The sequence below is a fragment of the Plodia interpunctella genome, unplaced genomic scaffold (assembly GCF_027563975.2).
Source record: "Plodia interpunctella isolate USDA-ARS_2022_Savannah unplaced genomic scaffold, ilPloInte3.2 Pint_31, whole genome shotgun sequence".
NCBI classification, from domain to species: Eukaryota; Metazoa; Arthropoda; class Insecta; order Lepidoptera; family Pyralidae; genus Plodia; species Plodia interpunctella.
Genome location: NW_026525651.1, coordinates 16,073 through 40,687, shown reverse-complemented (window position 1 = coordinate 40,687; position 24,615 = coordinate 16,073). Strand labels below are relative to the sequence as shown.

Genomic DNA, 24,615 nt, shown 5'->3' with positions numbered 1-24,615 from the left:
CTATTATTTAACATTTACTTAAAGCATAATGTACATGCCTATACTTATTTATAGACTCGTAAGGTATGTGCTAAATGTGTTCAAAAATTACTTAGAATTATGTAATAGCTATTTAATAATATGTAGAAGAAAAATAAAACTTGCGTTGGTACTTCACATATATTTATACTTCCTTTCCTTACAACTTAATAATCATGTGCTTAGCCCTAACTTTAATTGTCGATACAGGCACTGCAATACCACAACACTAAATCTATGATTGTGAGATCGAAATAAATTTTCGGGGACAAATCTCGCTAAGTACAATTCAATTTATTTATTAGCAATAAATGGTGTTTACAATGACGGTCTAAATTCTAAATTACAATGTCCTTATAGGTACCTATCAAATTACAAATACCTATCAAAGTTCTTAACATAAATCTCTGCAAAAATACTCCGTTACTTAAACATGTATGGTAGAATTTTGAAACGAGATCTTTAAGAGTTGATGGATGTTGCCATTGTGTCCAATGGGAGCTTAATGGGAGAGAATTCCATTAGAGCTCTAAGCTTTATTGAAGAAGGACTTTTAAAAGGAATGAGAGTATTGCATTGGTGTAGAAAGAAGGTTATTAGCGGAATGCAGACGATTGTCATTATTGCGAAAAGTGAACTTTTCGCGGAGATAAATAGGGGAGAAAGGATTAAAAATTACGTCGAGTTCTAATAGGAATATAGATGCTTGCGACACTCAAGTGATCGTATTTGCGAAAAACAAATATGAACTTGATGCAGAAATTTTGAGTTCCTCATAAGGATTACAGTATCTGCATAATCGAAAAGAGGAATAACTAGTGAACGATTTTTATGAAAAACAAGAGACAATCGTGGGACAATTTATAAAATATACCTAACCTACAATTAAAATTTACACTAGCATCCTAACAGCGAGACAAACTACCGTCACAATAATACTACTGGTGACAAAAGCGGAAGAATTGGGTTCCTCGCAGTCCTCGTTCTGTTCCACTTGTATGAAGAATGACTGGTGGAGTTCTTCCCTGGTATCCATGTATAGGTTCAGGGCCGTGGCGGCGGCTGCTGGTAGTGTGCGCGTGCGACTCAGCTTCCAGGCGGTGACTGAAAATAAATAGGGTATATTAATAGGTAATAGCGTACCATAAAAAAACAATCAATTTATTGATTATAATATTAAGTTTATTATTATTATTCATATTTACAAAAAGCATCATAAATACAAAACAAAAATGCCGTTTTACAAATAAAAATAATCTTCCAACGTGCCACAGGGAGGCAACGTGCCCAGTATACTGGCAGCGTTGCCCCGTTGTATAGCGAGGCTTACACGCTGAGCAAAAAAGCTGCCAGCCCTCGAGTCTCCCGTTGCCTCCACGAGGCGCGTCGTTATTTCTCTTATATTAAGTAAGGTATTTATTATTCTGTAGTTCTCATTATAATGTGTTAGGTACGCTTTTTCCTCTGAACTCGTGATCTCACTTCGACATAATTGTTTAGAATATCGAGTCATATGTGGCCGTCAAAATCAATCTTATGTCGCCCGGCACTTACGCCATTATTGCCGTTGTTTTATATTGGAACAACGGCAATAAAGACCTAAGTGCCAGCCGCCATAAGGTCCCTTTTGATTTGGACGGCCACATATGGTGAATGCATTATGGTTGATGATGCAGATTAGGTATAAGCATGGATTTAGTAAGACGGAATACCTACTAACTCCATGGGGCAGTCAAGAGTAGGGGTAGAAGGTAGAACAGATTTTAAAAATGTTTTTGTATCTGTATCGGTAGAATGAGCATTCGCTTGGTGTAAATGCAAATTTAGAAAAAAATCACATCTAATGTTCGAATGAATGGAAATATCACTCACCAGCTCTGTTGTACAGGTCGATGTTGACGCAACTGTACACGAGCGAGTACGATACGTAGTCCGTAGTCAGTACGTACAGGGTCGAATTGGTCATCACTGAAACAAATTAGAAATGTAGATATTTGGGAGAACATTAGTATTAAATGTTTAGATTCGGACGACTCCCAGTAAAATGGATTTAGATTCGTTTTCCTCTTCATTATTGTACCAACATGAGAGAGAGAGAGAATGCAGAGCAGCAGAGAAGCTAATTGCAGATTTCTTAATACTATATGCCTCAATAGGACCTCCAAAGGTCGGTTCTTTCTTTTTTATCGAGTGTATTCTTGCTAAAATTGATATCACATTTATTCGAGTCCCTTAAAGGCATCTGACTCGACTTACGACTACCTGCCGCTGTCTAGTGGCAAATAGTCGCATACACTACACACAAGTGACCTAAATTGTTCAATGTGCAGGTTTCCTCACGATGTTAACCTTCACCGGAAGGAATAGGTGTCACGAAAACTATACTACACAAAAACTATATATATAGATAGGTATATACTAACACGTAGGTAATAATCTCAGAATTCGAACCTAAACCTTTGATCACAGGCGTTTAGTACTGGAGCGCCATCGTCCCGTCACTATTGTGTTAACCGATAGCCTCTCTCACTGGTGCTCCAGGTTCCCAAGATACAGGTTTTCCCTAGTTTGGGAGTCGATATGTTTATACTGTGTAACATTTTTGTTAAATAAAAGTCCTTACCATCAGTCCCAGCAACGGGCAGTGACACAGTAAGCTTGGCACTGCCGTCTTCTGAACTGACAACGGCGGTTCCCTCGATGGTCTCCAGGGTACCGTTGACGACCTCCCAGTTTAGTACAGTCACTGTCTCCGTGCCCTGGTCCAGGGAGTACCTGGCGCCGGAACACGAACCGCTCTCCAACTGGTACGGGTAACGCTCTATTTGGTACCAGGTGCCCGTGTACTGTAAGAAAAAGCAGTTTCTGTGCCCAAGGAACGTAACAGTTTGGCTTTTCTTATAAAAAAATGTTTAAGTCATCCCGCCGTCTACTCCTTGGTCTGCCTCTACCTCTCTTTGGCCCTTTAGGTTAAAAAGTGTGTAATTTTGCCCACTGTTCTGGCCGCTTGCGATAGACGTCTATAAATTTGATATTTTTGCGTCGGAGGAAGTGGGGCTAGATTGAGCTATTGTATTTTTGGTCTTGATATGTAAGTATTACATATTATTCTTTTGAATATGACCCAGTGACCTTACCACGTCAGTAGACATTAGTTTCAAAATTTAAAAATCCTAAAATCTCCTGACAAAATCCAATCTTACTTCAATAGCGTTGAAGTTCTGTTCATTGGTAATGAAGTCATCGCACTGTCCAGGCAGGATGACCTGTTGGCCGTCCTGCTCAGGATAGTGGAAGCAGGCGTTTGCAGTCTGGCTGGTCGTGCTGTAGAACTGAGGGTACAAGACTTGGTTTTCGGAGATCACGGCGTCCATCGCTGTTTGAGCGGCTGCGGGGAACTCTTCGATGCGAGACTTGCTGTATTTCGCGCTCCAAACTGAAAAAAAATAAGGAGTTCATCAATATAAGTATACCTAACTAATTGGCGAATTTTTGTATTTATAAAACTTGGAAATAAATTGTTTAAATAATAGTGTAGTAATAGAAGAAAGCTTAGAAACAGACAGAGGGGTAGGACGGCTTTGTTTAATAATATCTAATGATGCAGTTATTATATGTCTTCCGTAGTTGATTGACAGACAATGCTCAGCCGAAAGGCGTAGGAAGTAGAGGTCCCTTGGGGATTGTAGGGGACCAGACCACTAAGATAGAATATTTTGAAATTGTCACTGGAATGGGAAGAAAGGATTTTTTTACACTAAAGCTAATAAAAAGCTAAAAGATGTTCTACCTATATAGGTAATGTAAGATGGTCTATATAGGTAAAACTCATGGGCTGTGATGAGAATAAAACGTAAGAGTTTACATACCTTTTCTGTATTCGTTATCGATGGTCTCGCAGGAATATAGAAGCGCATAGGTACTGTAGTCTGTTGCTAGCACCCAGACATCTAAATATAACATAATTAATCGTTAATTGAAAGCTTTTACATATTTGAAAGCAATATAATAATTATTACACAATATCAAAAATAATGTCAGATTTGTCTATTTTCCGTATGATGGCAGAATTTATGTAATAAACTATCACTGACTCGCTTCTAAAGATACTTGAGAAGGATATCTACAATTTACACAATACACATGTAATTTAAACTTCCTAGTAGTGCCGTGAACTAAAATAGACAATAAACTTCACTCAAACCTTGTATGAATGACGTGGTCCCATTGCTGAGGAAGCGAAGCAATCTACCATTGCTATCAGCTTGGACAGTTCCAGAGGTGAACTGGGCAGTCACGTTGAAGATTGCGGTGTCAACGACCCTGATCTGATCGCCCAGTGTCTCGTAGTTGGAGCTGAGACAATCTCCAGCTTCGTTGTCTCGAGGGTAGCTCTCGATTTCGTGCCACCAGCCCATGAACTATAAAACCAAGTATTTTTTGAAAGTTGTATAAGATGAATTCATCCAGTACAATTTCTCATTAAAATAGTTACTTATGAAATAAAAATGTCAATATATAGGTATATTCAAATGATATTTTACCATTGGAAATTTTCTCCCATTGAACAAACATTTTATTATTACACTGGATAACCGATAAAACAAATATCAATTGGTAATCTAGGGGTTGGCGTAAAAACAACTGTCAATTGTCAAGGCCATGTGTTCCTTAGTCTCCTTGTACGACTTCCACGGGAGGATATGGAGTGCTTCTATTCTAGGGCGGAACCACACGCCAATTATCTGTATTTACGTATCTACCTGTTGAATGTCGAAGTTTTGTTGCCCAGTGATAGTTGCGCAAGGTTGTCTGAACACAGGCGCTTGATCATTCACTTCGGGTATGTAGAAGCAGGCCTCGTCGGATTGGTCGGTAGTCAAGAAGTAAGCGTTGTCCAGGCCTTGAGTTTTTCCAATTATTTCGTCTATGATGGCAGTAGCTCCAGCACTGAGTGTCCTTTCTCTGCTTAACTTCCAACTGCTCACTGTTACATGAGAATGTTGCATTAGGTAGGTATTTTTGGTCAAACTAACCTAAAGCTGTTCTACAATCTGGCCAATATTAGTGTTTATCTCTCTCATCAGTTTTCTCGGATTCTTCAGCAAAAGGTCCCCTTTCCGATGTTTTGCTCTTCTTCGGTAATCAGCATCTTTAGTTGTCAGAGTATCAATACTCTGACAACTAAAGATGCTGATTTCATATCAATATGAACACAGCTTTTTCTGGGTTTGCCATTTTTTGCCAGGAGGACAGCCAGATATAATTTGTTTCTTACTAACGTTACCGGCTTATGTTAACAAATATAATATGTATAATACGGTTAGGTAATAATGTTTTTCTGACAAATGAATCCTTACCTAGTCTATTTCCATTGTCTAAGTTTTGGCAGCTGTAGACCAATGAGTAGGAAATGTAGTCAGTGGCAAGCACGTAAAGAGTTGCCACTCTCTCCTCTGTAAAAGCATTTAGATAGTAGGTACTAAATAATAGGATAAGATCTGAGAAAATAATTGCAAACAGGTTCCACCAACCAAATTAGAAAGAACAATTCAAAATGTTTTTTGAAGATAGACTATCAGCATTCATGTTAATTCTTTTGCTGGGCCTGCTGACTTTCTTCATGAAAGGATTAGGATGTTATCCTATAAGGTATTGTCTTTATTAAAGAGTTGTGAAAACATTCACTCAAAATGTAAGACTGGTCGCAAGAAGCTACGTAGAAAAGTCCGATATAAATGGCATAACAAGTTGTGTTAAAAAAAGATCATAATATACTCGTAGTAAGTATTAAATATGTATCAGCAGAAATGTTATTTTTACGAAATCTAGTTAAACGAAATTACCGTTGCCCACAACAAAGGTAACGTTAATAACGCCACTGCCATCATTGGAAGACAGTTGTGCGGTTCCTTCTTGAGAGTTGAGAGTTTGGTTGAGAACTTCTGTATTAAGGACTCCTATGTCATCGCCGAGGTCGGTGTAGTGCGCTCGACTGCAAGTGCCAGTTTGGTCAAACAGTGGATAGCGCGCGATTTCGAACCATCTTCCAGTATACTGAATGCAAAAAGAAGACATAATTACGACATAATTAAACGACATCAATTTGGAAAAATAGTGCAAGCAATTTGACATAATGCTAATGTTACTTCCGTGCGTATTTAAAGATCTTCGACAATTTGAACTGAATGAATAAGTATAAAATGAAATGAGACTTTAAATTCGCATAATATAAAAAGTTGATACATCACAGCATTCAAATTAAAAAAAAACAATTCAAAATCTGAGAAGAAAAAGAAGGAAAAAAGTAATCATAACTCACAGCACTAGCATCAAAGTTAGCAACGCCAACTATTCTATCATCACATGATCCAGGTAGCTCGATAGCTTCTGGAATTCCATCAAAATCAGGATAGTAGAAACATGTATCGATGTTATGACCGATAACTTCATAGTAGTCCTCGAATAGATCGTAAGTTTCGGCAACTATATGATCGATAGCTGCATTTGCTTCGTCTGTGAGGCCTTCTTGGTACTTGCTGAGCTTCCAACTGTAAACTGGAATACATTATGAGTTAATACTACTTTAGGGAGAGGTTTCACAATTAACAGTGAACTTCTAGAATATTTATTCAAAAAGAGATACCTATCTTTATATGTTTGACGACTAAAGTTTCATGGAAAATTGATTATGTATCCAAAGCGAACTAGTTAATAATATTGAAACAATAATACCTTGTTTTCTATCCTCGTCGAAATTTCTGCAGCTATAGAGCAGTGCGTAGCTATCGTAATCCGTGTCCAATACATACAGGTCCAGGTTGATACTAGCTGTGGGAACAAGTCAGACTTGTTTAATCAAGATTTTTATATAATGTTTAATGCAAAAATAACGGACAAATTCGAAAAATAACATGGAGTAAAAAAAATGTTGATACAATGTTTAAACTTACCTCCACTTTCAGAGACAAGATTGACAGTCAATACCCCGCTACCATCTTCAGCAAGCGTGGCTGTTCCAGTAAACGTCTCCAACCTTTCATTGTAGATAATGCTCTTGCTCAGGGAGAACGTGTTGGCGGAAGTTTGTTCAAATATGTTGGTAGCACATTCACCGCTTTGCAGCTCTGATGGGAAACGTTCCGCTTCATACCAGGTACCAGCAAACTGTGAATGAGAAATCAGGTCTTTTTTCTAATGAAGTTTTTTTTTTTCATTTTCGTCTAAATGATGCGATTAGTGATATTTAATAATAATATCTTTTGGTTGCTGAGCCATCAGATTACGGTTCCTATACTTTTTAGTTTTTTCATTAAACTAGAAGTTTACGGCTGAATATATTTATTAACACTCACTCTAGCAGCGTTGAAATTGTCTACGATATTGGCGATGTCATCCTCGCACTGGCCAGGAATCACAGGTTTGCCATCAGTCAGTGGTGGATAGAAGAAGCATTCCTCTTCACCATGGCCCCACGTAATGTGGTACCTCTGGTCTAGTACTCTGATTTCACGCATGACTGAATTGATTTGATAATTGATACTGTCACTCAACTCCCATCCTCTGCTCAATTTCCAGCTATTAACTGAAATTTGTATGGAAAACTGAGTTATGCCTTGGACAGTTTGGACATGAATAGATAAATAAAAAGTGAGAACAAAATTTGTTTAGTTTGCGTATTGAAGAAATAAAGACTTACCTCTATAGTAATCTTCATTAATATTGACGCACGAGTACACCAGAGCATAGTTTTCGTAATCAGTATCTAGAACCCAATATGGACTGACTACTTCAACTGTAATAAAGACAGATTATTATTAATTGAATTAATTTTATAAGCACATAGTATTTTATTCGGTATCTTTGTATATTTAGTTATAATAAATTAATAAAACAAATTGTATCTTGAATTCAAAATTTTCCACTGAAACATTCAGAAACAACGGTCCCTCGAACCCGATCATAAATAGAACTTACATTCACCAATCGGGAACGTTACATTCAGTTTAGCACTTCCATCATCGCTCGCAACAGCTGTGCCTCTGATGGCATCCAGTCTTTGTCTATAGACTTGAGTGTTGTAGACATCGATACCTCCTTCGTCGTTTAAGGAGTATTCAGCTTTTTGGCAAGTCCCGAATTGAAACTCGAGGGGGTAGCTCTCGATGGCGTACCATTCGCCTAAGTACTGTAATTATATGAAAATTTCTGAAGGCATCAAATCACATCATCATCAAGTCGGATTCTCTTAAACGCACAGTAAACTAGGTAGCTAATAGGATTTTTGACGATTTTAATATGAGAACGAGTAACTTACTGCAGTCACATTAAAGTTCTGAAGTACAGAAATACTCTCATTACACTGTCCTCTAAAGATGACAGTCTGATTGTTAGGTTCAGGGAAGTAGAAGCAGTCGTTTTCACTATGAAGAACATCAGTGTAGTACACATTGTTTAGAACATTGATTGAATCTATGATTTCATCCATGGCTTCTAGTACTGTCTCGTTCAGAGAATGACTACGGCTCATCTTCCAACTCCACACTGAAAAAAAAACAGTTAATAAATGAAAAAACTATGATATAAAACCATCACGTCGTTTTGTAGTCAGGGAGGCTATCAATGGGTCACCATTTCAGAAACTATAGATAGCTCCAGATGGAGAAGTTTGAGAGGCGATGTGGGATCTTTGCGATTATGTAAAGATATAAAAACCCTAAGTATGTGTAATTTTTCCAGTTTACCTTGACGTTGCTCTTCATTGATGTTAACACAACTGTAAACCAATGTATATGTGTCGTAGTCAGTATCCAAAATCCAGTACTCAACCGGTTCAGGAGCTGCAAGTCATGTTTAATCATCAGACTTTTGTATAAAAATTAGTATAGTATAAAAATTGACAATCAAATTACATGAAGTATAATAATATTACATTATGAGCACCTTTTGAAAATTAACCCTGTCTTCCAAAATGTCTATTTACGAGATTATAACTTTAATTTAAAAAATAATTACGTTAATTCTAATGTCTCATTTGTATATAACAAGGTATTTACTAGACAATATAAAAACTTTTTATATTAAAAACATTAAAAAAAAAACAGCGAACCTGTAGATAAATTAACCAGCAGTTTTCCGTTTGCAATAACTTGAGCTGATCCATTGATAGACGCTAATGCCAAGTCGACAACCTCGGTATTATACACAATGATGGCTCCATCATCAGCTAAATCATAGTAAGCTTCATTACAAGTGCCTTCTTGCAAAGCTGATGGGTAGCTGGAGATGAGGCGCCAACGACCAAGATACTAAAAATAAAGCATACATTATTAGATTATTTATTTTTTATTAGATAGGTTTTTGCTTTATTTATCTGTTCAGTACATATTACTTGATCTATCAGTACATATATAAATATTTCTTGATCTTTAGATTTGCTTTTGTAATTTAATTAGTTATTGAATTTATTTAATTAGTTATTTTTTGATTAGTTATTGAATTTTATCATCATTTAATCTTACCCTTTCAACATCAAAATTAGAAACAACAGGTATAGTTTGGTCACATTGTCCAGGGAAGATGGCTGGTTCTCCTGGTTGTAGATCTGGTAAATAGAAGCAAGCATCGTCTGCTTGGTCTACTGGCCAGAAGTAACTGTTACGAAGTACATCTATGTTGTCGATAGTACTGTCGAATAGATCGTTGTATTCTGAAGGCAGGTCCCTCGTTCTGCTGAGCTTCCAACTGTACACTGAAAATTGAAACAAAAGTGTGAAATGGTGAATTCCTAAAAAACGCATATTTAAGCATCTATAAACAATTAACAAATTAGTCTATCAATTTTTCATGTGTATTAAGTGGTTACCTATTTGATAAATTACAATGGATAAAATATCTAATTATATTACTAAATGCTTGTAGAAATGAAGTAGAAAGACACATCATCTCTTTTATGATTATATATATATATATATATATATATATATATATAGTAAGTTACATTTACCATTTCGTGTATCGTCATTTTCATTATCAACACAGCTATAAGCCAAAGCGTAGTTTTCGTAATCGGTGTCCAGAATCCAAAACGGTCTTGTAACGACTGAAACAATTTGAAAAATATTAATCACTCTATGGTAAAATATTATTTATATGATAATTTGTATTAATATCCAATGAAATTTGAATATTTGAAAAAATATATCATAGGATCAACATTTTTTAAATCACCTCCAGCTGGTGTAGTTAAAGTGATTGTTAGTTTTCCGGGCTCGGTCGTCGATTGACTCAAAACTGCATCGCTTGTATTCAAAGTTAAATTGGTAACACTGCTGTAGACCACATTCCAAGAGTTGCCAGTTCCAGATGAGATGGTGTGACTCAAACATTCCCCTTCTTGCTCGTCAGGGTAAGCTTCTATCTCAATCCATCTGCCTTCAAACTAAAATAAATAATTATTAAACGACTAATAAGGTAGAATCTACATGATATTAATAATTCAGAAGGTTTGAGTAATGATATAATGTTATCCATCCAAATAACAAGTGAATTAATAAATATTTCTGTATTTTTAATTAACAAAATTGTATTAATCAATCGTGTACCTACTTAGTTAGAGTCACTTTCGTGTCAATGGCCAATTATTGTTGTCATGCAAATCTGATACCTATATAAATTTCTCGTATATATATTTAAGTTACTGTCTAATAATCCTCCGAAACGACTTAACCGAATTTTTTATATAATATTCAGCAGGTCTGAAAATATGTTTTTAACAAATTTTTATACACTTAAGCGATAAGGGTGGTCTAGACGAGCGAATTCGGGACTGGAAGGTTAATATAAAATCTCACCCTCGTTATGTTGAAATCGCTAACAACAGGGATGTTAGCATCACACTGTCCTGGGAAAACCACAGGTACGCCTTGGATCGGTTCAGGATAGTAAAAGCAACCTTCAGGACTCTGATCACCGACCACGTAGTACCTTTGATCTAGAATCTCAATGTTGCTCATAGTTTCATTGATAGCTGAATCAGCTGCCACGGGAAAGTCTTTTGTTCTACTGAGCTTCCAACTCCACACTGAAAGTAAATTTCTTAATGAGAGTATAAACTTCTATAGTATATGTAGTAGACAAAAGGATCTTATAGACATTGTCATATCGTCAATTTCGCTCATACAAGAAACAAAAACGCTTTATTCCATTACCCGTTATGTAGTTCTAACGTGAAGGGTAACGGAATAATGCGCTAATATCTTTTTCCTTCTTGAGCTGGCAGTTTACTAACGAGTTTTTGCATAGCTCTCTCTCATGTGGCTACGCTTAGCTCTTGTCTATAGTTTTCTTTGACTTTTATGACAGGATTAATGCCAGTAATTTCTAATGTCAAAGGCAAATTCGACAACATTTTAGCTGTAGAAGAACATGGTAGTTAATAGACAAAATATATTAGATTTCAAATAAAGTTACTTACAATTTCCTTGATTCTAGACAATATCACGGTATGAATCTCTAATACACATTGTCAACTTACTTATTATTTTGTTAATTTTGTATATATGCTACTTTTAATGATGTTGGTAATTTTTATAGTAAGGAATGTATATTATTTGAATAACGCTAAATTTTATCTTACCTTGACGATATTCGTCACCCTGGTTGGCACATGAGTATACTAAGGAATAGGACACGTAATCGGTATCTAGAATCCAGTAGTCTATAGTCACTGTAAAGAAACATACATTTTAAAAACAAAGTCGTTTACAATTGTTTAAAAATAAAATATATGCGAAAGAATAATTACCTTCTGGTACACTTGGGAATGAAACTACCAGCTTAGCAGGATCTTCTTCATTGATATAAGCAACGCCATTGATGGTGCTTAGCGTTTGGTTGATGACTTCAGTGTTGAAGACTTCGATCAATCCATCGTCCAGGGCGTAGTAAGCGTTATTACAAGTACCCACTTGGGACAATGAGGGGTACGACTGAATGTTATGCCATAGGCCGAGATACTGGAAAGATATTTGTTATATTTTATCAAAATACATATAATTTAGGAGAAGCCGTGTATCTGTATCTGAATTGATTATTTTCAATTTTTTTTATATGTTGGAGTGACGGGAGCAGGTAGTCCTCCCCCTCTTAGACCCCTCATATTATATTTTAATCTGCTATGTACTTACACCTGCAGCGTTAAAGTTCTGAACAACAGGAATATTCTGATCGCACTGTCCTCTAAATACCACTGGTCTACCATCAGCCTCTGGGAAGTAGAAGCAGTCTTCATCAGATCTGTTGACGGTTTGGTAGAACCTGTGGTCTAACACTGTGACGTTATAGATGATTGCGTCAATGCTAGCGAGAGACTCCTCTGGTAACGTCTCGTTACGGCTGAGGATCCAGCTGTAGACTGGAAAATGGTAAAAAATATTGTTAATGAAAATACGTTTCAGTATTATGTTAAAAATATATATATTGTAATTATTGATGCGTTAAGAAATAAGTTTTATGTTGTTAGTTTACAGATTTATTGTTAGAGTTCAGGTGTAAAGTTAGTAAACATAATATATAGAGAGAAAAAATAATTACCAAGAGAAGTACAAAATTAATTTATCATTTAATGGCCTATGAAAGAAAATGTAAACATAGTAACGAGAATAAAAGATAGATTACCTATGTGATGTATAATGGAAAACATTGAAGTGTACTTACTTCGTCTTTCTCTTTCGTTTAGATTGATACAGGAATATACTAATGAATACGTGGTGTAGTCGGTATCTAGTATATAATATTCGGATTGTATAGGATCTGAAATTAAAATAAATAACTATTAACTGTGATGGACAGAGTAAGAAGTCAAATATAAGACTTCAACAAAATGTACCAGGTACCTAAAAAGGCCAACTTTAGTAATAAAATTATTCGATGGTGTATGATGTGTTCTTTGTACAATAAAGACATTAAAAACAAACATATAGATAATTGTTGTAAGAAATTCACTGTAAATCCGATCGAAATAATCTACCTATGCGAGTAGATGTGTTGAGCAGATGTTCTTTAAGCGGTGTAAACATTTGTGATAACTTACTGCCAGGGAAAGTAACAAGCAATATTCCAGTTCCATTTTCAGAAGCCAGAACAGCTGATCCTGTAATAGTATCTAATGTCTTGTCTACCACCTGCGTATTATACACTTCTACTGTGTCATCATCTAGGAGAGTGTATGTGGCGTCGTTACAGGTTCCATCTTGAAATTCCGCAGGGTATGTCGAGAGTAATCTCCATTTGCCAGTATACTAAAAGATAAGTTTAATTATATTAACTAGTCTAGTCATAGTTACCATGATACTTAGAAAATTATGCTTATGTATCTAAATTCTTTTGTTTGGTGATACCTATATGTTTTCATCGTTATGTTCAAATCTGAGAGGGTTGTGTACTATAGTACAAACTCTTTTTAGTTTAGACACCAGTATCTGTAATATCTGAATCTTACCAAATCTGGCCTAAAGTCTTGCACCAGAGGCAAATCATATTCACATTGTCCTACAAGAACCACTGGTTCCCCAGGCTCTAAGTCAGGGAGGTAGAAACATGCACTTAGAGATTGGTCGATTGTTTCGAAGTAAGTGTTGTTGAGAACTTCAATAGGAAGCATAGCAGCTTCGATATAATTGATAGAGTCTTCGCTGAGACCGTACGATCTGCTAAGTTTCCAACTGTACACTGAAATAAATAATATTCATTTTTTATCTCTTATATTCACGAAGAATTCATTTCACAAGACATTCTTTCCAATCTTAAAAATATCAATTCCAATAAAGATGCCAAGAGATGATTCTAAGAAAAGTATATTTCGTCTTACCTGCCCTGAAATCTTCATTTCGTTCAACACAACTGTATGCAAGAGCATAGTTCTCATAGTCGGTGCTGACAATCCAGAATGGAATTGTTATAACTGAAAACAAATTTAAAGTTTAGATAATTTATCAATCGTTTAATCTCACCTGAGTTCTAAAAACGAGCAGCTTAATATAGGGGAGACCGGGGATGGTTGACTAGTTTTATGTTTGAACCTTAATAACTTTGGAGTTTTAAGATAAACATACCAAAATTTTAACTCACATGATTAATTATATATTCCTCTAACTAAAAAAGTTTATTTCATTAACATATATTAACATTTAATTAGATATTTATAGATTTTTTAAGAGCTCTTACCTTTAGCCTATCTACCCCAAACACGGGGTATGTTGACCATATTCAGGGGGTAAGTTGACCTATGGTACTGACGATGATGATTTATCAACACAAATTAGAGAAATCTAATTTAGAAAATAAAATAAAGCTACAAAATTAATAATCACATTAACCCTCTTTAATACAGATGGAACACTTCTTATTTGAACAACAATTAAGAACATAAATTAACTCAAACGTAAACAAAATCTTTTCACCACTTCACATGGTACATTAAATCTAATAATTACTTTCATAATAATCAGTCTTGTACTTTTTTTGTAGTATTTACCAAGCAAAGGTATCTAACAATTCAGTATCGAAGTATTTAATAATAAAAATATCAGGTAACTTAGTAAAAAAAACTAATAAAATTAACAATCATAATAACTTCTGCAATCCAGATGAAAACCTTATTTTCACAAAATTTAACATAAAGAAACTCAATCTTAAACAAAACATTTTTTTAACTGATCATGGCATATAAAGTAACAATTTTAATTAAATCTAATTATGAATACTGAGACAGTAATCAGTCTTGTCTTTCTCGCTTCTAGTCTTGTAATATTTACCAAAAAATCTGACTCCTATAATGAAGTATCTTACTCCTATAATTAAGTATCAGTCTCTTTTAGGAACTTTCAAATTAATTTTCCTCATCAGTATCACAATTTTTGCACTCATAAAACATTAAATTGCCTTTTGCACATTTTGAATGAGCCCATAGTTTACAGATAATACACTGAATCCATTCTTCACCAGGAAGACTAACAGAATACGATTCAGTACATTCTATACAAATCGTGTCATCATCATCATCACTTTCATCTGAAGCTGCTGCATCATTATCTTTATTTTTGTTGTTAGCTCCTTTGTTACGGCTCTTGCCTTTTCCCTTACCTTTTCCCTTACCCTTAACCTTCCCTTTACATTTTCCTTTTCCCTTTTCCTGACTTTTAGGTGTAAGTTTTTCAGTTTTTTTCTTCTTCAAATATTCTGTACACGATTGTTTCTGTTTTAATTCCATAAGTTTTTCTTTTTCAGGCGTGTCTGTATAAATAGTACTTTTACGTTTGCGTATACTTCTTCGATTTTCTAAACGAGCTGGAGCTTTAGGAAAGGGCATTATCTCTGTTGGATGAATAAAAGAAGTAAAAGGGGTATCAGAAGTTGAAGACGGTGGAGTCACACTTGGGTGTTTTTCCAATTGATATTCACTTTCGGGTATTTGTAAACTGAGCTCTTCTCCTAATTCAGGTTGTTCAAGAATTGAAGGTGATTCGCAATTAGTACTAGCAGATCTTGAGCGTAATGGTAAAGCAGTAGACAATTCACTTGAAACAACTGGTTCTTCTGAAGTATTTTCAATATCAACCATATTATCGAATGGTACAGCAGAATTCGGAAGGGTGATCAAATGCTCAGCTCTGGAAGGCCCTGCACTGTCGATATTCTGTTCTGGCACTGATGGTATGGCATTTACGTTCATCCTAGCCGTCGAAGAACCAGCAATATCTTGTGATACTGGCACTGGCCTATCCGTCACATAAGCTCCATTAAACTCCGATTCAGAAAATATATTTTCATTGAGTGGTGAAATACCGGATACTCTAAAACCAGATTGTATATTTTCAATGGTAGCAGCCAGAGGTAAAGAAGTTTTTACTAATCCTGGTATATCATAAATTGTGATCGTTTTGCCAGGATGGCTAGCCAACCAGTTATCACTTGCTTTGTTGTAATATTTTTTCAGTGGCCCGTAAACACTTCTATCAAGGGGTTGTAGTTTATGGCTGCAATGAGGAGGGAACGAGAGAATTGTCACTCCATTGTTTTTGAAAAAATCAATAACTTCTATAGATAAATGCGACTCGTGGTTATCTAACAATAAGAGTACAGGTTTTTCTTTACTGGGTTTGACATATTTAACAAAATGTCTAGCGTATTTTATGAAATTCTCCTCTTTCATCCACCCAGATGGATTAGCATCGCCATCTGAACCTACAGGCCCACATTGTACAAAATGATCCTTAAAATGAACTCGCGGAAATATAAAAAATGGAGGAACCATATTGCCAAGTGCTGAAACTGCCACTACAACTGTTACCAACGCGCCTCGTTCAGCAGAAGTAATTTGACCTAAGTTCTTTACACCACGGCGTGCTATCACTCTGTTAGGGACATGAACTGTGGTTAGACCTGTCTCGTCAACGTTCCAGATGTCCCCTGGACCCAGATTCAAGCGTTGGTAAACTGTTTTCAGATTTTTAAAAAAGTCACCCACATTCGTTTTGTTGAATGAAGTGGCTCTGGATAAACTTGTGGCTTGAGGTGTTCTTATTGATAATGTGGGATGCCGTTTTAGAAAATTTCCGAGCCAATCCTCTCCAGCTACCTTCTTAATCTTCCATGACTCCGGAACGTTTTTACTATTTCTTTCTGCAAACTCGTAAGCAAATTTACGTGCTTTGTATGGCGTCAAACCGAAATAAATATCAGAAGATGTCTTTAAATAATCCTCGAGAGCCTCTTCTTCGTCAGCAGTAAATATTTGTCTATTTTTTTTGTACCCTACAGAATCTAGAGTTAACTCAGCTCGTGATAAGCTTGGATTACTTTTTTGATTTTGTTTTAATTTGGACACATATCGATGCAATGTTTTATATGGAATATCGAACTGTTTAGATACGGAATTAATACTCATGTTATCAAAAATTACATTATGGCAAGCTCTTTCCACTATATTTTGGGGTACATCAGCTCTAGTTGTTTTTCTCTTATATGTTCTCATTTTCTGTAACAAAAGAAATTATTCAAAATCAAGACATAATGAATTTGTTATCTGTTAGGTTTATTGGGGTTGGTTGACTTATTAGTCTACCAGCCCCATAGAAAACTAGTCAATCAGCCCCAGACGCCATTTTAGATTTTTATCGCATGCATATCCTAAACAAACATGCTTAACAGAAAATAAAGCTATGCATCGGAAAGAGATATGCTTAAAACTATCTGTGAAATACGAACAATAAACTTCACAACGTATTTATACACGTGACAACAAAAAGTGGGAAGTAGGAAAATAATACTTACGTTGGTCAAAATTCGATTTCTCCGCACCACACAAAAACGACGCGCGTCGGCAATACGCCACTTCGTACGACTGAGCGGGGCGCTGGGCTCGATCCTTGCGCCTGATTGAAGGTCACGAAACACGTGATGCCGGAGTGTTTTCGACGATTAGTCCACCTACCCCTATAGTCAACCATCCCCGGTCTCCCCTATTAAAGACTCGAACGGTCATGTTTAGCTTTATGATGGTACATAAAATAAACAAGCTTGGTATTATTATGAAACAAACCATAAACTTACTCTCGCCATCAGAAGTAATACTGATAGTCAATCGCGCACTATTGGCACTATCAGAAGTAACAACACCGTTGGAGACTACAAGGCGGTGATTCACGATTTGTGAAGACTGCAGACTTAATGTGTTGTCTCCCGTGTATTCGTATTCGTGACTGATGCATTGCCCGCCTTGCTGGTCTTTAGGGTAGGCTTCCAATTCAAACCAGGTGCCGGCGAACTGATATAATCAAAATATTTAATTATTTGATTTTCATTTACCTTTCTTCTACCAATCCCCTCAGGATTAGTAGTAAAATGGTAAAAAAATCTGAATTCGGCTGACGTGCTATTGAGTAGATGTAATCAGCGTTCTGCTTCATATCTGACCCAAAAATATTTCTTGACCACGGGCTATAACCTCATTAACAAGGTAAGTATTTTTTGCCGGCAATTTTGTATATAATTTCATATGATCTTCCAGCGACATAATTAATTCCAAAAGAAACAAAATCATAGTTTGCAATGTATAAGTTTTTATCATTATACAAGAAGGATAAAAAAATTAAATTGTTGCCAAAATCATTGACAAAAAAAAAATCAACAGCTACATAAGAGGTTTGCAAAATACAAAACACTAACCGCGGTCAGATTGAAGTTTGGCACTGTTTCAATATCTCCACACTGTCCAGGAAAGATGACCACTTGACCAGGCACAGCTTCAGGGTAGTAGAAACAACCTGTTAGAGATTGGTCTTCTGTCAGGTAGTAGCTGTTCTTGAGGACTGGGATCGTGTCAATTATATCGTCCATGAGAGATAATACTGTTGTATTAAGGGACTTCGTTCTGCTGAGCTTCCAACTGGTGACTGAAAATAATAATGATAATGAATTTATTTAGACACAAATCACACAAGTAGTTGTCACACACTTGTATGGTATGGGCTAAGTTAATGATGCTATTTATTATAATTTAGACATATGTATATAAACATCCAATCACGAGGAAAAAATCTCTGAACATGACTATTTTAGCTTAAATCTCAAAAGAAGGATGCTTTGTGATATAGACTATGGTTTTATAATTTACCTGCTCTTTCATTATTTTCCAAATCATCCACACACGTGTATACCAGAGAATATGTTGTGTAATCCGTATCCAGTACCCAGTAATCAGTTGTGGTTGTTACTGAAATAAAAATAATGATTTTAGAAGACGTTTGAAATCTAAAGATCTATGCACATGCTATTATCTACATAAAATAAAACTGGAAGTGTAACCAAAAACAATTCAAAATGTTTATTTTGAGTTGTGTTTCATTACGCTTCCTGTTTTATTATTACTTACGATTAGTTCCTTCAATGGGGAAAGTGACTGACAACTTAGCAGCCTCAGAAGCATTAACCACAACTGCAGTACCCTCAATAGTGAGAAGTCTTTCTCCAACGACCTGAGTGTTCCGGACTTCAATATTACTATCATCGATAAGAGAATACTCGGCGTTGACACATGAACCGAATATGAATTGGGATGGGTAAGATTGGATGCTGTGCCATATTCCGAGATACTGAAAAGAAGTAATCGTTTCAAGATTTTATGATACGAAAACCAAGATCAAAATCATTATAAATTGTTGTTCTAATACCTATATATATCATATGTATTGATATCGTTGTCATTTTATCTTAAATTAAATAGGTATCTAAAAACTGATCTTTTGATCAAGTAGGGAAATTCTATAAAAAATGTTTTTAAGGATGATTTTTGGATAAATTTTAATGAACAAGAACAGACAGATTTAAAATACGCTTGTATAAGCGGCCACTATAGGAGATATATAGGCCAATTGACGAAATTGTTACGTTACAAGTAGACAAGGAAGTTAAAATTAATATAAGTGTACAGTATTTGATAAATTTGCATAAAACAATTTAAGAAACTTACTTCCGCGGGATCAAAGTCAGGCATAACCGGGATACTCTGATCACACGGTCCTCTAAAGACGACAGGAGAACCATCAGGTACAGGGAAGTAGAAGCAGTCATCATTACTTCTTGGAGTATCTTGATAGTACCTCTGGTTGAGGTCTCTGAACGAGTGGAGAGTTTCGTCAATCAGGGTTTGGGTTTCACTCGTTATTTGCGGAGACCTAGTTAGGATCCAACTGTAAACTGTCATCCAAAATTATATAATTTGAGCTATGAACTATATTTTCATCATATATAATGCATGCAATCATAGATCGAGGCGAGGAGAAGGTATAATTAAAGAAATTTTATCCAAGTAACTTCAAGCGACAGTAGTGATTAATTTTTGCAGAAACAATATATCTATAAAGCAAATCGGAAAATTCAAGGTTAGAATAGGCACAACAATATGATAAATAATACTTATAGGTAAAATACAGTTCAAGAAATACTAAAAGAAAAATACGAATTGAACATAATGTACAATCAATCGCATGTCATGTATTGTCAAGCATGGATCTCTATGCCGCGGTAATAGCGGAGAATTAATAATAAATTAGGATAGACGGATCTGCTATTGTCTGTACAACAGTATCGTCAAAACTCACCTTTTCTCTGATTGGTTTCCGTCAAGTTGAGACAAGAGTATGACACAGCAAAGCTATTGTAATCTGTTCCAATTATGTACAGCTCTTGTTCTGCCACAACTGAAAATTAATGTTTCGTTAACGATAAACTCAATTTTAAATAATATGTCTTGTGATCTGCCTTCGTTTATACATTTTCATTTATTGATTGATACCTTGGAATGTAACTATAATATTTATGTAAAAAAAAACGTTTTAGTCAAAGAGTTTCTAATAAAAGAATCATTACGTTCTGGCCCAATTTCCAGAAGAACCTGGAGTTTTCCACTTCCATCAGCGCTTACGATAGACGCAGTGCCAGAGATGGTTGAAAGCGTTTGTTGGACGACTTCACTGTTCAATACATTGATGACGTCATTGCCGAGGCTGTATTCTGCGCGAGAGCACGTGCCGACCGAGCTTTCGGAGTAGTAGCTGCCGATTTGGTGCCATACACCGATGAACTGCCAAATAAATGAACAAATGAGACATTATCGTAAATATTGCGTCACTGCCAAAGTAAGCTTCAAAAACAAATAAGTAGGCTATCCTATCTTTTTCTCCTTGACCTTTGCTACTAACAAAGTTGTTACAATAATGTAAGGTTCTTTCATTTCGTTCTGTCATTTGTCATTTTGAGATTAGAGTATTTAAGATATGAGTATTTTTTAGATTAGAGTATTTTGTATCTCGAAATTCCCTTGATAGCAGAGAACAAAGAGAAAATTGGAGAATTTTTTTGAAAACTAGATGATGTTATTTAATTTTTAAGAAGTCTTCAATGCTTATCCCTAATTTATTAAGATAATAATATAATTGTAAGTAATATTATTTGTAAAATATGATATAAAACATTAGCAAATGAAAAATTGTTTCGTCAGGAAACATGTGTGCTAAAGTTTCTATTTTCTTTTACCATATCACTTATGAAGCTATCTGAAACTGCACAGCATAATATGTGTATTAAAAACAAAAACTTACATCTTCAGGCTGAAACCCAGGCACAGCAGGGATGTTCTGATCACACAACCCATCTAGAACCACAGGAAGACCAGGATTTATCACAGGCAGTTCAAAACATGCCTCTTCTGAATGATCTATCTGCCTTAGGTCATTGAGAGTTATGCCGAAGTTGCTGTTCAAAGTGAAAATAATCAGCTCAGTCATCATTTCTGTTAGCACGGCATCTTCTCTTTGCAGGAGGTAGATAGTCACTGCAACGTAAAACATCTTATTGAAATCACTCTATGAGGACGAATAGAAATATATTAAATGGCTAGTTTAAAAGCGGTAGCGGTCCAGTGATTAAGATTTCCTCCTGTGATACATAGTTTCCTGTGGGCGAAGTGCGGGTTTGCATTTCACTTCTCACCATCGAATCGATTCGAAGTGAGACGCAGCGAACCAATAACATTGCAGTGTAGTTGTCGTTGCGTCACAATGGCGCGTCTGGTTCGAATCTCACTCGTGCTATACGAGTATATACCAGCTTACACACCATCTGGCTTTGTATAGGAGTTTTAAATGACCACCATTGGTTTCCGTTTAAATATTTATCTAGTGAGTTCTATGTGTTCAGCCTTTTGATGGCGGTAGTAGTATAAGTCATGCAGATGGCTTTTGGTGAAATCTGGCATCAGTGTCATGAACACTGAACGACTGCGAACTGACGAATGAAGAACTTAAATATCTTACATTTAGAAGAAGTAAGATTAAACGTACCTTCTCTATTCGACTCTCCGATGTCAACACAGCTGTACATGAGAGCATAAATGTTGTAATTGATAAGAAGGACGTTTATTACCACCGCTGAAATAAAACAAGATAGTTGTGAGACACGTGTAATAATATGTGTTCATGCGAAGTGGAGACGAAAAAGTAGGAAAGTGAACCCTGGTCTTCAACGCTCAACGGCTGAGGAAGAAACTGGAAAGCAGATGAAAGATGAAATGAGATGAAATAGAGAGAGAGCTAGTGACTGTACAGCACGATAATTTACAATACTGTGTTGAAATTATAACGTCAGCGGAAACGCAATAAAGTGTGTGTTTAAAGGAACATACGACTCCCGTTGACATCCAAAGTTATGATCCCATTAGCCTCAACGCCGTTGCCCTCAGTGATGACCAAGAAGTTGCTGTCGACAGCCCTATTCACGAACGATACTCCATCTTCAGTCTCAGTTACTTCGACCCTGGAACAGTCGCTGCCCTGTGTCACGCTGCCAGAACGCCGCGCTTCCTCCCATGATCCTGCGAACTGAAAAAATCAATATAAATCAGAACATTATTCAAAAGTGTTAGAAGAAATCGGTACATCATACTCTTTAGGATCAAATTAGTTAAAATTACTATTTTTAACATGTTGATCGCGGAGAATCGAGACACAATAGCAATTGGTTACGGTGAGGAAATAAAACATAATCCATATAAATAATATAATGCGAAAGTCTGTCTATCTGTTCTTCTTTCACGGTTAAACCGCTGGACTAATTTTCATGAAATTTGGTATGCATATAGTAAGTAGTAGCAAGGCCCGCTCGAACATAGAGTAGATTTTTTCAAATCTTAACTCCCATTTGACTGTAATGGGGGGTAAAAGTTTGTGTTCCGTATTTCGCAGAATAACTCATGCTAGCCTCATATATTAATCAACGTATTTGTTTCAAACTTCATAATCGTCATCGTAATTACTTAGTGTGAAAAGTCTTTATTATTTTAACTACAATGGAAGTGATACTATAAAAAGAATTTACCTGTTTATCAATATAAATGTAAAAATTAAATTTAATGTGGCCATTTTAATGTCAACATAAAAAAAAATGAGAAAGGAACGTTGTTTTTCTTAATTTTTTACGTATATTGTACGTGGCCAAAAAGTATCCAAAAAGTGAAACATGCATGGTATTTCGTACTGAAGCACAAAAGTCGTCCGGACTTTTTTCAGGGAGTACCAACGAGGAGAATCAAAATCAATCAAATCATGTCAAAATTCTGCCTACGAAACAGAAAAACAGATTTAATATGAAATATAAAAAGTTAAACTTAATTTTCAGACAGACATTCCTCGTAATACCGTTAAATGACCACTAAATATTATGTCCACTTTGATCAAATCGGATTTACACATATTATCTGTGACACACACTTCAGTTGTCTGTCTCAGAAGTGTGATTTTATGTTTCTAATTTTCAATCTCCACTTTCCTGATCTGAGATATTATCAGAGCCTGGGTCGAAGGTCTTTTCTATATTTTCTGGAATTTTCTGGCATAACATTGTAGTACCAATTAATCAGTTTAGCATTTATCAACAAAATGCTATAATCGATACATTACTTGATAAAGTTAATTACTTGTGATTAGATTGTAATCTCAATTTGAGGAAAGATTGTTAGATAAATATTTTGGGGTATATTTAAAAGAAATAAGTATATATTAATTTCGTCAACAAGCAATAAATAAGCTAAATATCGAAGAAATCGCACCTTACGATCGCTTATGCAATCATAAAAAATGTGACCATTGACATAATTAACCCTAGCATTAACATTTACAACAAGATTTCTTATGGACATATTATAACAAGGCCCTGTTGTGTCTGTCTGTCTGCCTGTATAAACGCGATAAACTCAAAAACTACGGATGTATTATTTTGTACGGTTTCCACGAATAGATACTGTGATTCCTTAGGTTTATAATTTATTATGATTTAACCTGAGCGAAGCCGGGCAGAGATTCGGACCTCTGGTAAGATATAAGATAAAGTTTACTAGTACCCAATTTATCCAGAATTAATTTTATTCTAATTTTAATATGAAAGTCACGAAGTCTTTGATATTTCGTACACATTTTAGGTACAAATTATGCTTTTATTGCCATTAGAGAGATCTTTTTGCATTCAACGCGCAACAAAAACATGCCCGTGCATTATAGTATACAGTTGAAGAGTTCCCTCATCGGGAGCCGATCCTGGGTTCACAATGCATTCATGCACAATACAATAACGTGATGTCATCCCAACTAAAAAAGCGTATACGACTATTAAAAATTGACTTGCATGACCCTTATTAACATAGTTACATTTATACATATATAGAAAGTTAAATAAAAGCTCGTGAAAGTAGATAAAAGAGCGCTCACTTCAGTAATGTTAAAGTCACTTTCAACATTTATACTTTCACATCGTCCCGTTTGCAATATGGTCGACGCACTAATCCCAAACAGACCCAAAAAAGTTGTCACGAACGTTAAACATTTTAATTTACACATTATGAGATGGTAATAGTCCCACCACTTCACATAAACTATGTCGATATAATTAACACATTTTATTTTATCGTAATATAATACGTCAGCTTATCAGTTATCTTTACATTTGCATCAATTGAAATATAGGAAATTAGTGAAATATTAATTA

The 24,615-nt window shown here is 35.6% G+C and overlaps 2 protein-coding genes across 2 annotated transcripts; both read right to left on the bottom strand.

The window, feature by feature from the left end:
- Window positions 1–140: 140 nt before the first annotated feature.
- LOC128682706 (uncharacterized) lies at window positions 141–24,497 on the bottom strand. The gene is made up of 40 exons (XM_064437053.1): window positions 24,339–24,497; window positions 22,262–22,457; window positions 21,921–22,007; window positions 21,180–21,412; window positions 20,449–20,662; window positions 20,181–20,279; window positions 19,550–19,776; window positions 18,953–19,172; window positions 18,695–18,793; window positions 18,247–18,473; window positions 17,632–17,845; window positions 13,889–13,981; window positions 13,520–13,749; window positions 13,112–13,319; window positions 12,736–12,831; window positions 12,207–12,433; window positions 11,825–12,035; window positions 11,657–11,746; window positions 10,872–11,101; window positions 10,249–10,459; window positions 10,025–10,120; window positions 9,540–9,769; window positions 9,128–9,326; window positions 8,763–8,858; window positions 8,336–8,562; window positions 7,996–8,206; window positions 7,718–7,813; window positions 7,374–7,603; window positions 6,972–7,185; window positions 6,754–6,849; window positions 6,341–6,576; window positions 5,865–6,075; window positions 5,379–5,474; window positions 4,782–5,005; window positions 4,223–4,439; window positions 3,888–3,968; window positions 3,222–3,454; window positions 2,642–2,864; window positions 1,891–1,986; window positions 141–1,122 (listed from the first exon to the last, which is right to left on the bottom strand). The coding sequence occupies exons 1-40, from the start codon at window positions 24,465–24,467 to the stop codon at window positions 911–913; spliced, it is 7,065 nt and encodes a 2,354-aa protein (XP_064293123.1). The 5' UTR covers window positions 24,468–24,497; the 3' UTR covers window positions 141–910.
- Window positions 14,380–17,537, bottom strand: LOC128682698 (uncharacterized). The gene is made up of 2 exons (XM_053767546.1): window positions 17,353–17,537; window positions 14,380–17,056 (listed from the first exon to the last, which is right to left on the bottom strand). Exon 2 carries the CDS (start codon window positions 17,051–17,053, stop codon window positions 14,909–14,911), a length of 2,145 nt encoding a protein of 714 aa, XP_053623521.1. The 5' UTR covers window positions 17,054–17,056; window positions 17,353–17,537; the 3' UTR covers window positions 14,380–14,908.
- Window positions 24,498–24,615: the final 118 nt, after the last annotated feature.